At 36.9% G+C, this 13,527-nt stretch overlaps 2 protein-coding genes across 3 annotated transcripts; one reads left to right on the top strand and one right to left on the bottom strand.

Annotated features, from left to right (window-relative positions):
* Positions 1 to 1,919: 1,919 nt before the first annotated feature.
* Positions 1,920 to 3,726, bottom strand: LOC120006197 (protein ALP1-like). The gene has a single exon (XM_038856141.1). It carries the CDS (start codon positions 3,595 to 3,597, stop codon positions 2,041 to 2,043), a length of 1,557 nt encoding a protein of 518 aa, XP_038712069.1. The 5' UTR covers positions 3,598 to 3,726; the 3' UTR covers positions 1,920 to 2,040.
* Positions 3,727 to 8,527: 4,801 nt separating this feature from the next.
* LOC120005595 (eukaryotic initiation factor 4A-15-like) lies at positions 8,528 to 12,216 on the top strand. 2 transcript variants are annotated; one of them, XM_038855326.1, is made up of 5 exons: positions 8,528 to 8,693; positions 9,869 to 9,938; positions 10,232 to 10,338; positions 10,660 to 11,090; positions 11,353 to 12,216. In XM_038855326.1, the coding sequence occupies exons 2-5, from the start codon at positions 9,871 to 9,873 to the stop codon at positions 11,986 to 11,988; spliced, it is 1,242 nt and encodes a 413-aa protein (XP_038711254.1). In that variant the 5' UTR covers positions 8,528 to 8,693; positions 9,869 to 9,870; the 3' UTR covers positions 11,989 to 12,216. The 2 variants fall into 2 exon arrangements, with proteins under 2 accessions (XP_038711254.1, XP_038711255.1); XM_038855327.1 differs by lacking the exon at positions 8,528 to 8,693 and adding an exon at positions 9,639 to 9,700.
* Positions 12,217 to 13,527: the final 1,311 nt, after the last annotated feature.

Raw genomic sequence — 13,527 nt, 5'->3', positions numbered from 1 at the left:
TATTTTTCATTTTTTGTTTTCTCGACACGTTGACATATTTCATTGGTTCAGGCCCTCGCACTGCGGTTTGATGGTCGCTGTTAGTGTTTGGAGATGGAATTTTCCATGTGACGCACTCACACGTATAGTTAACGTGGACGACTTGAGTCAACGGTCAGAGATTGTCGTCTTTCTTCGGATAAGGAGTTTAGGAAATTTCGTGGCTGATTAACGGCTTACGCAATAACACGTGTGCGTGGTCATACGTCGGGGTAAACGACTGTGTTTTCATTGTGTGAAGAATAACGCTTAAGACCCCCAAGAAGTGACCCCAAAAGACACTTATTTAATGTGAAGTGTTAGATGTGGAGTGGACCCTACTTGTGTGTTTTCAATCAATGGTTATTTTAATGCCACATAGATTTGAAGGAATTTTGGGGGCTAAATTTTGATGGTTTATAGTATTGTCTTTGTGTGAAACTCGAAAGATTTGGACCTCTATAGTGCCCCATAAACTGATCGAATTCTCTCTCTTCACTCCATCCGTCGGATGATGAAGATAATGCATAGTGCTCTATTCTTCTCGTTTTTTGAAAGTCACAATTGTATTTAAAAAGAAAAAAAAAACATAGCATTACGGTTGAAATATTCAAATTTATGAGAATTCCGAATTTATGCGCAAATAAAATCATTGAAAATGATAATGTGTACTCTTAGACATTAGATAAGGATGAAAAATGTGTATAGAATTTGAAAAAAAAAATATTTTAAGTTTAAAAAGATTAGGTGAAAGAATATTCATAGTGAAACATTAACAAGTGTCCGAGAGCACACGCTATCAATAACGATTAACATATAAACAAATACAAAGAAATCTTTGTGACAATGATGGTGTTAGTATGGTGGTAAGGTGTATGCTATTCAAAGTTCATGTTCATTGCAACCTTAGTAGCCTCCTCTCTCTAAAGTTTCTCTTAACCAAAGTTTCTATCATAGTACGGATTTGAGAAGGAAGGAGAGACCACTCCATACACCTTTCATAATATGTCATTTTAGTTTGTTGTTGGTTTGTAAATATAGTCTACAATAATTTGTTCAATAAGGAACATGCAAGGATTCTTCACCACGTCGTTTCCCCATGAAGATGGAAATCTGGTTCTTCTTATCTATCTGTCATGAATTCTTCACAACATCGATTCTGCTTGTGTGTTATAATGACAAGTATTTGATGGACACTGATGGGGCTCCAATATCTGGTGGAGATAGGTTTTTCTTAATGAAAGGAAAGTCAAAAATCTTGATCCAATTCATATGTGTTGTTTTTGCTTTATGTTTTTGTTTAATCTGTTCGAGTTTATCCCGAAACAGGGTTATTCGGGTATATCTCGGTGTTGTTCAGTGTTTGTTCTTCGGTTTTGTAATTCATCTGTTAGGGAATGAAGTGTTGGTTTTTTTTTTAAAAAAAGTGCATGCTAATCATATTCTCTAATACAGGTTCAATCCTCTCCGGAATTACGAGCTCACACATAAATTTTATATTGGCTTGTCTCACATCATTCACATGCATAGCTCGTAGGGTTAGCATGCACATCCCATAAATTTACCCGGTGTGCACTCAAAGATAGATACCGAGAGTCACATCCTAGAAGAAAAAAAGGCAAAGAAATCCGTGTCCAACCACCTAGTACGTACGGGTACGCTCATTCGGCTGAAGCAGCGGGATTTCAAGACAAAAAGGTAGAGAAGATTAAGACCCCCCGTACTGCTATAAAGCATGAGTTAATTTTTTCCTCTCTTACAAAAAGGTGGCAGATAAGCAGGTATGCTTCTTCCACCAGTCCAGCAGAATTATCTGAGATCACACACTTACTAAAATAGTTGATCACAAATCACAATACATTGGCTAAAACAGGCATAAATGATTGATTTACACAAACCCATCGGTAAAAAATTGAATCTTTTTATTGCTCTATAACATAACTAGAAAGAATGGCAATGGAAACATCAGATTATAGACTAGACTAGCAAACCAAAACTGAGTATATCATTGAAACAAAAACACTACAGAAAAGAAGTTCCTGCAAGGCCATGGTGCAAGAGATTATGAGCAATGTGATCTCTAGCTTGTATTGAAGTGGCAGACCTCAGGTTTTTCTCAGGGATCATCTCATCATCAAAAAGCTCGAATCTGAGCTCTGGGTCCATCTCTTCATTCCTCATTTCACATATATTGTGCAACACACAGCAAGCCCCAAGAAGCACTGGCAAGTCCTGGAGCTTCACTTCTGTTCTCTTCTGCAAGCAAGTCCACCTCCCTTTCAATCTCATGAATGCCTCCCTACCAACTTTTTGAATCCCATCGATTTTCTCATTGAAGGCATGTTGTGTCCAAGTCAGGTTCTGGTGTGTATAAGGGACTAAAACCCAGTCCATTAGAGGAAACCCAGAATTTCCAACAATCCAAACATCCTTCAATTGTCCTCTATTGGCTCTCTGAAACAAGGCAGATTTCTCCAGAATCTGGTCATCAGGCATTGAACCAGGCCAACCAATGCAAACATCAGTGAAAACCCCTTTTGGATCAACAACTCCCTGAACAGTCATTGAGTATGAAGACTTCTGGTTCCTCTCAGTGTGCCTTTTGTTGAAATAAGCAGCAACGCTGATCTTGGGAGCGATAATTGGTATGTGGGTTGTGTATATTGATCCACCAACATTGGCTATTCCCGACACCGATTCGAATTCCTCCTTAATCGTCTTGATTTTGTTCTCATCAGGCCATTGGAGAAATTTTGGCATTAAAACGCTGTGTATTGCGGAACAAACCTCCAGGACTAGCTTGTGACAAGTGGAAATCCCCAATCCGAACCGTTTTGAGACGAGACGCAGAGGCTCACCGGTGGCGAGCCTCCATATACAGACCGCCACGCGTTGCCGGACCGGAATCGCGTCACGAAGCATGGTGTTCTTCTTTATTACTGCCGAATCGAGCTCCTCGCAAATCAGGTCGAACGTGGCCTTGCTCATCCGGAATGCGCGGCGGAAATCCTCCTCTGGGAAATCGGGATGGTTACACTGGTCCCACCAGGCCTTCGACCGTTCCTTTACCCACAGACGGCGGTGCTGACCCGACGACCCGGACGGGCCATCACCTGACTGGGCCTGATTTTCAGAGACAGCATTGTCCGCAGCTGCTGCAGCAACCACGGTGGCGGCACTCCGGGCACGCTTTGTCCTCAATTGATCCATCTCATCCAAATCCGAATGATATGTTTGTAAATTAGATTGATAGTCACTCATAGCTTGAATCTTCTGCTTCGAATTTGCATCGAAAAGGGCTCTATCTTGTTGAGACTCAATGACCCACTGATTCTGTGCTCGCTTCTCTTCGTCGTCCAAAATAATGAACGAAGCGATTATGTCGTTCATTGTACTCATCTTGGTTCCCTCCTTATCGGACTGATTATTATTCTTCTTGTTGTTATCACCTTCATCGTCCTTTCTTCGCCGCTTTTTCAAATTCGCGTTCCCACTGAAACTACCTTCCATGTCTTGGAACAAACTGTAGAGATGACTGATGTCTTCTTGATTAAGAAATGAGAAAGGAGTGATTTCCATTAAGAAATAACTAGAAGAAGACCCAAACGAACCAGGACTGTTTGATAGATTTGAAAGTGTTCGACGAAATGCTCGAAGGGGGAAAGGAATGTGAAATCGAGATTTCAGACGGAGATGTGAATGGAGAATATGGAGCAAGTATTTATATAAAACGCTAGAAAGCGTGCGCGTAGATGTGAACGCGGTAACAGTGTGGGCTTTGGACGGCGACTTGACTTTTGGAATTTTGTTTAGATTTTAACGCGGTGGGGGCTTTTGGTTTTGTTAAACAGAAGAGATCGGGGTGTTTGTTTTGATGGGTTGAGTGGAACCTTCGCTTAGTTTTGGTAAAAGGAAGGAAGAGAGAAAGAGCCCAAAAGGCCTCGTGGAGATAACTGTTGAGAGAGAGATCTCTTCAACGTCTTCAACAAAATAACTTTTGTTGGTGGTTAAATTATGGAGAAAGTTCTCAAAAGATAATGATTTATGCAATGACCTACTAGTTTCTCTTTCTGGCATAAAAGCCCCTGGCTAAACTTCTTGTTCACTTTCTTTATTCTTTTCTTTCAGGCAAGAAAGATATTTTATTGGAATGACGAAAGGAATACATCAAGGAGGCATAGTAATTCCACTAGGGATAAAAATGGCCGGGTTTTCTTTTTCTTTTTTCAAAATAAATTTAATCGATCGGTCAGTTAGCTATTGATTTATTGTCAGTTTTCGATCGGTTCTTTAAAGAAATATGTTAAAAAAAATACTGAAAATCTACGGTCTAATCAATTAATCGTTCGGCTATGTTTTTTCAATAAATTTTTACACCCCTAAATTCAAGAGATACATTTGATCTAAAATGGTAGAGGGAATGCTTCCATACCGAAGCCCATGAACGTCCTATTTTGTTTTACATGCGATCATGTGATCGAATGATACAGTTTACAGGGGTGCAATCTAAATGTCTTGAGTTTAATTTATGAAAATAACCTCTCCACATATTAAGTGGGATAAAGTATGTGTACATATCGTCAATCCCCTACTTGCTATCGTAAGAGTTCTGTGCAACGAAGTTGTTTTTTTTTTTTTTAAAATTGTTAACCTATGTTTTCCTACAAAAAAAATAAAAATTCGTCATGTTGAATTGTAACCAACTTTTACATTAAATTTGTGGTAACGTAGAAGTTGATAGGCGTCAATTGAGTTGGCCAACGTTGGCAATCATTGGCTAAGTATTTATAGACTTTGAAAAATAAAGAAAAACAAATTATTGAAAAGTGAATAGAATTCCTCTAGACATTTGTAGAGGAATCCATCCTGTATTTATATTGTTCAAAAAATTGGAAGAAAAAAGGGAGGTTAGCCTTGATTGGCGGCATGTAATTATTATTCATGGAAAAAAAAAAGAAAAAAGAAAAAGTGGACTGGTAAGTCCAAATCAATGTCTTTCCTGATTTACTCTCTCTAAATTAAATTTGAGAGACCAAATCCATACCTCTTTTATAATATGTCATTCTAATTTTTTACTGATTTATTGTTGATTGGTGGATTTAGTCTATAATCTCTTTTTTTGTTTAAGAATAAATACGTACAATTTTTACACCACACCATTTTCATGGAGATAAAATCCGATTCTTCTTATCCATATGTTGTAGAAAAATATACAAAGGTGACTGGTAAGTCGTAATCATTGTTAAGCATTAAAAAAATAGTTATAAAACAAAATATTTGTGGAAATAAAAATCCCAATAATGTAAATATTAAATAACCGCATAATTTTAGATGTTAAGTTGACCGGATCGAGCTGCTGACTAATTTGGACGCACGTGAGTATGTCGTGATTTCTTAATTTTGTCAATTCCGTGACTCACACATTGTCTTCAAAATTGCTACATATATCATTTCGAATTTTCAATAATTGGCTCATGGATTGCGACAAATTTTAGTGGAGGTGGCAAAATTATCTCCGAATATTCTCGGATGATCGGAATTTATTTGACATGGATTAATAAGTTATATGTTCGAAATCCGGGTCCAAACAAATATTTTTGTTCGGCACAAAAATATTTTTCGATTTACTTGTTCGGATACTAACCCGAATTAGGTTATTGTTCGATTTACTTAGTTGGATTTAAATCAATTCGAGTTTGGTCAATTAAATATGTACAAAATCCAATTCTTTTTACGATACGAATATGTAAATATTTCATAAATTATACTGTGATTTGACCATAAATTGATTCAGAATCGATTTTTTGCCATCCCTAAATTTTTAATAAGTCATATTCTTTTTCAATTAAAATTTGTTTTCCAAATTAATATCTGTCATTGGGATTTTGACCTGGAACCTCAACTACAATGTCAAAACTAACCATCGCCATCTTCAAAAGAAAGTACTTTCAACGTTCGCACCATGAATATCACTTAATAGTGTAGCGGATTGGAGCCCAATGCACCAGTCAACGGCAAAATATAGTTGCTATACCAAAACTATGTGCAAAAAATGGGTCCATCTGTATAAATCAAGAACATTGGAAAAAAATAAAAACCATTGGAGCAAAGAATTAAATTATATCATAAGGTCGTTATTTTCATGTAAATAAAGGGAAAAAAATGGATATATGGGAAAAAAAATGGACTAAACTTCTATTCTATTATATTTTCAATGTAAATAAGGGCGAGAAAATTCTATGAAAAAAATATTAATATTTTGTCCCTTAATTTTTTATCCTCATTCATATGAACTGTTGGATGTTTATGGAGCTTTTATATCTTTATCCCACATCGAAAGATGTAGGGATTATTCATTCTTTATAAGGACAAGTTTACTCATTTATAATCATTTAGGTCTTTTCCCTAATTTAATGAGTCGAGCCTAGCTCACTTGGTCGATGGAAAATGATTGTATATATTATAATAACATTATTTATCTGGAAAAAGAAAAAAGAAAAAGAGTGATGATGTCTCCGTCTCTTTAAATGCCCAAAAGGATTTCCCATCATGGATACGACTAATGACTTATCTAGTTATCGGTTCCTCACCGTCCAAAGGTTCGACATACTACGAAACTACCCCTGACACGAAACACGCAAACCCGACTGGTCGGTCGCAAGTAATGACAAAAGCCCAATCATGACGGGAATATTAAATTAGTCACTCTATTGGCCCAAGTAACATTAAGCCCAATCCGAGACAGACCATGTTTATCTGAACATTCTTCAAGTGATACTCGGCCGAGTTTAACTCACATGTAGTGATGGACTGGACCGACCTACTCTAATTTTGCTTAATAGACAGACTACGCAAATTGGATTTGAGCCAAGGGAGATGACACTCTCTAAAAACACCTAGACACTGTTGAGAGTTTGGTGTTCTCTCCTTTTTATCTAAACTGGGCAAATCCTGTCCATAATGAAAGAAAACAAAACAAGAGTACAAAAGATCCCTAATCCTCAAATCAGTTGGAGCAATAACAAACATACACAAGGAAAATAGTACAAGATCCATCGACGAGAGACTAGAGCCAAGAAACCCCCTGCGACGTCCTGCGGAGAAGGCAACAGTACGTCGTCAATTACTTAGAAACCAATTAACCAAGAACAAGCCATTCAAATATTCAAAATAGGTTAATTTGTTTAAACTGACAAGTTATTTTGTCATTTTCCATTTATCTTTGACTCCAATGACATTCTTCTATATTCTACCCTCTTTTTTTTTTTTAACAAAGGAACCACTAAACTCAACATGATATTCGAATAGTTAAGTGGGCGTAAATCTTAAGTTGTCATAACAGACAAGCATACGGTATCAAGATTCAACAAGGAAGAAAGATCTCAATTGTTGGTTCGAATTCCCAATCACTAGTACCGTAGACTCTAAATCTGAAGAGATGACCAACCAATGGCTAAGTGTTTCTCACACTTTTATGCATACCTCAACTGGTAATAAATAAAATGAAAGAAAAGGAGCTTAAAATGGTTGCTTGATGGCGAGCTTGGGACTTTTGATTGAGAAAAGGATCAAATATAAGGATAAGCATGAAGAAAAAACCCACCTCATGAACAATTGTAAAGTTGATGGTGGCTGTCTATTCCTACGTGCGTCATGAATAAATAATTTGGCATTTGGAGTTTCAGCATTGGATAAGGGACATAAGAAAAGGCACATTCCTATCACTAATTCGGGGCTGCTCAAATTTTCCAACAATATAATAATCATAACAAAACATATCGAAAATGAATAAACAAATAAATTTGATAGATAAATAGTATTTAATTATGAAAACACACACAAAAATAGTTAATTAAGCAAACACATCCAATACATATTTTTTATAACACAAAATGTAAAGGCCACAGGCATGTCTAAGAAAATTATCTCAGAATTTTTTTTTTGTTACATAAGAAATCCAGAAAAATAAAAGGCACACATGTTTGAAAGAGCATGTGATTGAAAACGAAATAACAAGATCCATTTTTATTCGTTCAGCTATCCTTCATTATCCGTCGACACTCCAAGTTAGGGGGTGATAAAACTCTATTCAGTATAGATGATTGAATTTATTCGACCCGAATCAAACTAAGTTTAGACATAAATTATATGTCCGAAATCAAAACACAAATTTTTTGATATTGTTAAAATCGGGTTCGAGTCCAAACACATAAATTTTGTCAAATTTATCTAGATTTAAATCAATTCGAATTTGATCAATTAAGTACATCCGAAATCTAATCCGGACTAGGGTTAAACACGTACTGTTATCCGATCCAGATCATATTTTTTTTTGCCACCATTTAGATTAATCTACGTTGCCAAACACTGCTTGAGATTAGCCTTAATGGAAGGCGGTTGGTTACTCCATTCGGTCATTCTTTTAACTATTTTTAAGGGTAAACCCGTAAATTACTAAACCACGATACGAGGGCAACTATCTTTTCCTACATCAAGCCCTCCTACGGGGACACTCTCGTTCACTATCTCGTGCGCAACCAATCTTGTTTCTAAAAGCTCTCTTCCTCAACTCCGCGGCTTAGATCCGAGGAGTTTGGGAAACCCTAATTTCTTCAAAAGCAATCTAAAGTTCTCCTTTTTGATCACCGATCTCCATCAAACAACATCATCAGCAGGTCCTCTCTCTCTTCTTCTTTTTTATCTTATTGCTGGTTTTGTATGTGAAACTATTGTTCTGTGGAACATGTTTGATTTTTGGGTTTTCATGTTTTCTCCTGTGAAATTATGGCTGATTATTAGCGGAAAAGATGAAAGGGATTGGATTTATGTAGTAAGATTTGAGGACATATGTTAGCTCTCTGTTAATATGGTGTCAAAGAATCAAATTTGGTTTGTTTGATTTGGTAGATCAATTTATATCACGTTCTGTTTAGCGACTGTTATGCAAGATATTGTTTTATTTTATAGAAAGCTGATAAAGTAGGAGATGTTCTGTTACTGTTTGTTCTTTATGATGTATTTAAGTATAGAAAATTTCAAGTGCAAAAAAGATATTGACTTGCTTGGGTCTTTCTTTATTTTTTTGATGAAGAATTTGAAATTTTGATAAGTTCGTAACTTCTCATGAAGATTTTTGTAGCAAAAAATAGATGACTCTTGTTGAACCTTAACAAGTATGTAAACTAGAGCTAGAGGTGGGTATATTGTCATTATGGTGATAGGATCGTTTTACTGTACCAGGCCTGGTCTGAGTCTCTTCTGTTTTTGAATTAATTTATGTATGAACAGTATCACCATGAACTGGTAATTATTTGAACCGCATCATTCTTAAAGATTTGCGAGAAATTCTTCGAGTTGAAGTTTCTTAGTTACAGTGAGTTTTACTGAGGAAAGTTTTGAAGTTTCTTAGTTGCAGTGAGTTCCACTAGGGAAAGTTTCACTGATGGCTTTATTAATTACGCCGCTTAGTGTTTTTTTTTTTAATTGTGTTAGGGAAAGGTCTTATTCTTCTAATTTCCTGCTGCACTGCATTTAGCAAATGCCAATTTGATTCCAAAGAATAATTTCCTGTCTGATTCACTTTTGGAATGGACAGCTAGGAAGTACAAACTCTCCCTAGCTCATTAATGGTTTTGCTGGACATTGGATATTCAGCTGATAAGATTACAGTATAGCAACCAAAGTAAACACTAAGCTAATTTATTTGGCAATATCTATTGTTGTCTTTGCCATGTAGCTTTTTAAATTTCAATTTTTAAAATGTTATCATCTATCTATACAGGTCAAGATTTCTATGTGGGTTTGAATTTATTATTATTTGTATGATGACTAATTGTTGTTTTACTTGCAGTCATGTCAGCAGTTGCACCAGATGGATCACTCTACGATGCACGTCAGTTTGATTCAAAAATGAATGAATTGTGGGTTCTTTCCCTAACTCTCCCCTGAATTATTTTCTTGCTTAAGCTTAGTGTTATTTGGGTGCTGACTTACAAAATTGTTTCTTGCTTGTGGTTGCTGTCCTTTTCCAGCTGACATGCAAAATTGTGTGTGTCTGTGTGTTTTTTTTTCTTTTTTTTTATTAATAAAAAAACCAATTGATTCCAAGCTATCATTATTTTTTGACAACTTGGTACCTCTCCAGGCTGTCAAATGTGTTACTTCTAGCATAGAGGCTAATCTTGTGCTTCCTTTGTTTAATTGATGACTACAGACTTTCAGCTGATGGGCAGGAATTCTTTACATCATATGATGAGGTTTATGATAGTTTTGATGCTATGGGTTTGCAAGAAAATCTTCTGAGGGGAATTTATGCATATGGTATGTCTAATTATCCTTGAAGCTTTTATTTCATGTAGGATTTTTTTGTGATTTCATGTTTATCATCATCTAATTTATGTCATTACTTGTTTTTTATTTTAACTTATTATCTATTTTTCTTTCATTTTACATGACCTGAATAGGAGCTAAACCATTTACGGTGGTCTTAAGGGCATGAGTTTGTAGGATTATTATGTCATTGTTGTTGATGGTTTTTTTCATATTGATTATTGATGCATAATGTTTTGTTTATGTCCTGTTATTTTTTTTGTCTAGAGATTATGTAATTAATTGCTGAAAGTTGTATAAACCAATTCTCAGGTTTTGAGAAACCCTCAGCTATACAACAAAGGGGAATTGTTCCTTTTTGCAAGGGACTCGATGTCATTCAACAGGCTCAGTCTGGGACAGGGAAAACAGCAACTTTCTGTTCTGGCATTTTGCAACAACTTGATTATGGTCTAGTTGAATGCCAGGCGTTGGTTTTGGCACCTACTCGAGAGCTGGCACAACAGATTGAAAAGGTGATGAGAGCGCTTGGAGACTATCTTGGAGTCAAGGTACATGCTTGTGTTGGTGGAACAAGTGTCCGTGAAGATCAACGCATTCTGTCTAGTGGTGTCCATGTGGTAGTTGGTACGCCTGGTCGTGTATTTGACATGCTTCGAAGGCAGTCTCTTCGTCCTGATAACATTAGAATGTTTGTGTTGGATGAGGCAGATGAAATGCTTTCACGAGGTTTCAAGGATCAGGTTCTACTTAAATCCTAAATTTATATTTTGTCTGATTTTTCTTGTTATGGCCTATAATTTCATTTTGTTATAGTGCTATGATTTTATGCTTTCAAGTTAAATCTCTTAGTGCTTGAATCGCTGTGGCATAGTATTGGAGCTTTATTCTGTCTTGCATTAGCTTGATGCTCTAGGACAGCATTTTTTATTTCATTAGTGTATTGTTTAAAGTTTTATCCTAATCTTGCAATGATTGCTCTGATTGCTATTTGCTTGCTATCAGATCTACGACATCTTCCAGCTTCTGCCATCCAAAATTCAGGTAGGGGTATTCTCTGCTACAATGCCACCTGAGGCCCTTGAGATCACTCGGAAATTTATGAATAAACCTGTGAGGATTCTTGTGAAGCGTGATGAGCTCACCCTGGAAGGTATAAAGCAGTTCTATGTGAATGTTGACAAGGAAGAGTGGAAGCTTGAGACTCTCTGTGATCTCTATGAGACATTAGCAATTACTCAGAGTGTCATTTTTGTGAACACTCGGCGCAAGGTTGACTGGCTAACTGACAAAATGCGGAGCCGAGATCACACAGTATCTGCTACGCATGGAGATATGGACCAGAATACCAGAGATATCATCATGCGGGAGTTTAGGTCTGGGTCATCCCGTGTTCTAATCACCACTGATCTTTTGGCTCGTGGTATTGATGTGCAACAAGTTTCGCTTGTCATAAACTACGATCTCCCCACACAGCCCGAGAACTATCTCCATCGTATAGGACGAAGTGGTAGGTTTGGGCGAAAGGGTGTTGCTATCAACTTTGTGACAACTGATGATGATAGGATGCTGCAGGACATCCAGAGATTCTACAATGTGGTTGTTGAAGAGCTGCCTGCAAATGTTGCCGATCTCCTCTGATGAGATTTTTGTCCTAAATTATTGAAGTAGATAGAGACGGATTCGTGTGGTAAGTGTCATCTGTTGTGTTTTTCTACTTTCTTTTATGTTGTTCCTTGAATATCTTGTTTTATAGGCAAGTGTTTTCAGCAAGATGTTTGCATCTTTGCATCTTACTATTTAAGTAATTCTGTGCAATGTTGAACTTAGCATTACCATATTTACAATGGGAGTCTTTAATTTGCTGTATATGTAGGGGTTTATTTTTTTTTTTGTTGTCGGTTGTTGGCATGGATATTCTTGCGCTGTTTTATGGTGGATATGTTCTATCTGGCAGGACCTAAGGTCTCGTTTTGGTAGGCTGTAGAAGAGTAATAGTTTTGTCTTCAGCAATTGAAGGTAAGGAAAATATCCACTAGATTGGATATAACAAATTTATCTCTGCAAATAATGGTACAAAAGGTATCCCTCATTTTTTTGAATGAGGTCACTTATTGTGGAGGCGGGACTTTTTTATGGTTGCAGGAGCTCCTCCTATTGTTTTGAACCCAACCAAAGTTTTAAGTTCTCTGATTTCTTTTCTTTTATAGGTTTTTAGTAGCAGTCTAATTCTCCCAGTTCAATTTTCATATGAAAATCTTGGTCATGTTATTCTTCTCTCTTTTTCATATGCTTATCAAATTTAGGGTCTGCTTGGCAATTATATGCAGAGCTGTACTGTTGCAGAACACTCCCGAATCCCCATCCAATACCATTTGTGTGGACCCGAGTTGGGACTTGGGGACACTTTAAAACACAACATTTCCCAAATTTTCTCCTCCCAAACAAGGGTTTCAAGTTCTTAACTCTTCTCAATCCTTTTGGCCATGTCAGCCCAACTTCTCCTAACCCACTTGAATCCGTCTTTCTAGCATCACCTTAGAGATATGCAGTCGGGTGGTTGTATTTGTTGACTCGATTTCCTTAATATCCTATCCCTAGGCAACTTGGTATTTTGGCTCGCATTCCTTGAGACAGTTTTTCTATTCATCTTGAATTGCATTATCTCCTTGTTATGGTGTATATGCAGTATTCAATTGTCAGCCTTGGCACCTTTATTTTGTCTGTATAAGAAAGTATAGTTGGAACAACGACCGTCAAAGGAAAACAATACTTAAACATCATCATCTCTTGGCACCACACGCGACCTTACCAGTTGCACTGCCATCCATATTCACGAGCTATTCTTATATTGCCATCAATATGTAATACTCTGCGGTACCTGTGCATTTTGTGCTCTGAATGACATATTAAGGCAGTGTGGTCTTCGTGTGGCAAAGCTTTTATATAGTAGTCTTTTCATGGCACACGCGTCGGTATTAAAAGATGGGACTCGTTTCCTTATGTAGTTCACTATCGGCCGCTGCACGGACCATGCATCATCACTGAGTCTACGGTGCTGGTGTCAGAGGTAAGGGTGGGTGTTTTACATAGCCAATTCAACTAGTGGTTGTTAAGAACAGTCAAAACTTTGTTGTGGTTTCGAGATCATGTGTTTCAAAAAAGAACAAAAATGAAATG

This window comes from Tripterygium wilfordii, chromosome 9, assembly GCF_013401445.1.
Source record: "Tripterygium wilfordii isolate XIE 37 chromosome 9, ASM1340144v1, whole genome shotgun sequence".
Lineage (NCBI taxonomy): Eukaryota > Viridiplantae > Streptophyta > Magnoliopsida > Celastrales > Celastraceae > Tripterygium > Tripterygium wilfordii.
The sequence above is the reverse complement of the archived record's forward strand: the minus strand, read 5'-3'. Positions and strand labels throughout refer to the sequence as shown.

Excerpts from the sequence above, each read along its gene's own strand:
- LOC120005595 (XM_038855326.1), top strand. The coding sequence starts at position 9,871 with ATGTCAGCAGTTGCACCAGATGGATCACTCTACGATGCACGTCAGTTT. Across the intron at positions 10,339-10,659 it reads GAGGGGAATTTATGCATATG|GTTTTGAGAAACCCTCAGCT; the intron begins GTATGTCTAATT and ends ACCAATTCTCAG. Across the intron at positions 11,091-11,352 it reads CACGAGGTTTCAAGGATCAG|ATCTACGACATCTTCCAGCT; the intron begins GTTCTACTTAAA and ends GCTTGCTATCAG.
- LOC120006197 (XM_038856141.1), bottom strand. The coding sequence starts at position 3,597 with ATGGAAATCACTCCTTTCTCATTTCTTAATCAAGAAGACATCAGTCAT.